The sequence below is a fragment of the Montipora capricornis genome, chromosome 13 (genome assembly GCF_036669925.1).
Source record: "Montipora capricornis isolate CH-2021 chromosome 13, ASM3666992v2, whole genome shotgun sequence".
Classification (NCBI taxonomy): Eukaryota; Metazoa; Cnidaria; class Anthozoa; order Scleractinia; family Acroporidae; genus Montipora; species Montipora capricornis.
Window position 1 is genome coordinate 33,599,570 of NC_090895.1, and position 2,500 is coordinate 33,602,069.

The following is a 2,500-nucleotide window of genomic DNA, read 5'->3' on the forward strand; positions in this document are numbered from 1 at the left end:
ATCGCATAATTACTTTCGACAGTCATTTGAAAATGCTCCATTCTTGTTTAGTATTAATTACAACAAATTTGGTATATAATAACTACCGTATTTACCAGTGTATAAGTCGATCTTTTATGGCCTCAAAAGAAGCTCCAAAAATCGCCCTAGACTTATATACAGATCAAAGATTTCGAGCCAAGTTCCAGATAAATAATTTATTCAAAATTAACATAATAATGTTGTCTTGGGCATAACGAACACAATGGACAAAAGACTTCAAAATGAATGTAAGCAATTTCAGTTGAACTAAAAAAGGATTTGTCCAACTCTAAACGTTACAGATACTCACTGCCACAAATACGAAAAAGGCACTGGAAATTTTCGTTTACAAAAGGCAGAAAGCTCAAAAAGGAATTTCTGTTTCTTTAAATAAAACATGATCGTTCAACTGCTTAGTAACATGTTTGCCAGCAAGCATTGTCACTCGCGTTGCCCGAAAATGCTGGTTGGTAATGATTGTTTTTTATTCTTTATACAAACCTGGCTGATTTAACCCATTGACTCCCGGGGTTCCCTATTGATGATTGAAATCGTCTGGTTTAAGTCTGACTGGTTTAGGCCAGTTTGGGCATTAAAGGGTTATTAATGGGGACATTTTTCAGTGATTGATTAATTTAAATGTTTGGCTTATGAGTTTCTTGTTTTATTTGTCATCGTTTTTGAAGTCATTTTCAAGGATTGACTCCTGCTTCTGTGATGTTGTACTTATCCTCAAAAGCCCTTTATCCACGAACAATGAAACAGGTTAGTTTGAGGTTTACATGTTCGTTTTTTTAAGAACTTTTCTGAAACTCAAGGACAAAATGCTTGGATATACAACAACTGCTGAACCACAAAACTATTATGCGCTTGAGGCCCTGATTTTTTTGTGTATCCACAGTTCCAAAAATCGAAGAATACAAGATTAGTATCCCATGATTATTAAACAAAGAAATAAGAAATTGCCTTTTTTGCCATCAAAAATGGGGGCTCGACTTATACACGGGTAAATACCGCAAATAAATTAGGGTACTGGCTGCCTGGAATAACCATAAGGGATAGCAGAGCCAGGCAGCCAGTTAACTAATTATTGGAAACTGTTAATTTAAATAAATTAAATTAATGCATGCACACACATACACATATCTGAAACATGCGTGTAATACAGACATACATGGACAGGAAAAAGGGAACTTAAGTATAACACACAATATAAACATAAATTAACATAACTAGAACTTAGCATTAAATTCATAGAAATAGTACCTATAGAGAAATAACACTTGTAGATTACAAGGAATTCAGATGAAAGAAATAACAAAACAATGCAAATACTAATAATTATTATTCTTTTAATTGACCGACAGTGAAATTCTCCCTTGGACAATAATAATAATAAAAATTTCAAACCTTTGCAGCGGTAAAAGCAACTCCAGAAAAGGCATAGCGATCCATTATCACGAAAGTTCCCTTTTCTATCAACTGCTTTATCTTTGGACTAAAAACAAAATGATTATACAATAATAACGATAATTGTCATCATCTTTATTCTTGTATACACAAAGTAGTTTGCCTTCCGAATTAATAGCACACTAGCTGTTCATAGCTGGTAGTAGAGACTAAGATGATATTTTTCATCATACTTCGAACATACTCCAGAGAATTCTGGCCCTTTCTACGAGCATATTCTTCTGCTGCAGATCAATTATTTCTGTTTCAAGACTCAGCTTTCCAACCGATCCCTCGAGATCTTTACTCACTGAGCCTAATGCTCTAGTGATAATTAAGATGATCTGTACCTTCTTCAATTAAGGGTGCACACCTGGCATAGTGGACTGAGAGACATTTTGATTCAAGTTGATTGGCATTAATTTGATTTCAGTTTACAGCGTCCACAATAATTTACTGTTCCAGTGCTACAAGACTAGACACTTCAACAAAGTTCCTTTTCTTTCCTTTAACAGAGTTTTTCCACTCTCTTTTTGTCTTTCACTTCTCTCTTTTAATTCAACACCTGACAGTCCTGTCAAGTGGTGGTACAGGCCACTGTCAATCCTGTGTGCTCACTGGGACCAGCAGAGCATTTGACGATTCCTGTAAACTGAATTTTTTCATCTGCTATGTTTCAAAAAAGTTTGCCCCACAGCCCAAGGGATTCATGATCCTTTCTGATCAACTAATAAAGCAAGTTCATTGGCAAAGCTAAGGAGGTGAAAGAAAGACCAGAGTTTTACTCATGCCAAATTAGTGTCTTTGTTATGCTCAATCAAGCTGCAAAAAACACATGGCATAGTTTCTTTGAGCAATCAGACACTTCTCCACTTGTTGAATGTTCATACATGTAATCTTCGCCTTCCATCAAACTTTGAAAACTGACCTTTTACATGTAAAACTAAATTCTGTTTGCTATAAATTACCTAATATTGTACTTTTTTAATTTTTTTGTGTTTCAATCAGCTTCAATTTCCTGGGAGACATA

The 2,500-nt window shown here is 34.9% G+C and overlaps 1 protein-coding gene across 2 annotated transcripts in view; it reads right to left on the reverse strand.

The window, feature by feature from the left end:
* LOC138028478 (thymidylate kinase-like) overlaps positions 1-2,500 on the reverse strand; it is a 9,326-nt gene that overhangs the window by 3,815 nt on the left and 3,011 nt on the right. For both annotated transcript variants that reach the window (XM_068876032.1, XM_068876031.1), the window contains exon 3: positions 1,432-1,519. In XM_068876032.1, the coding sequence (XP_068732133.1) occupies positions 1,432-1,519 (88 nt within the window). The remainder of the gene's footprint in view (positions 1-1,431; positions 1,520-2,500) is intronic.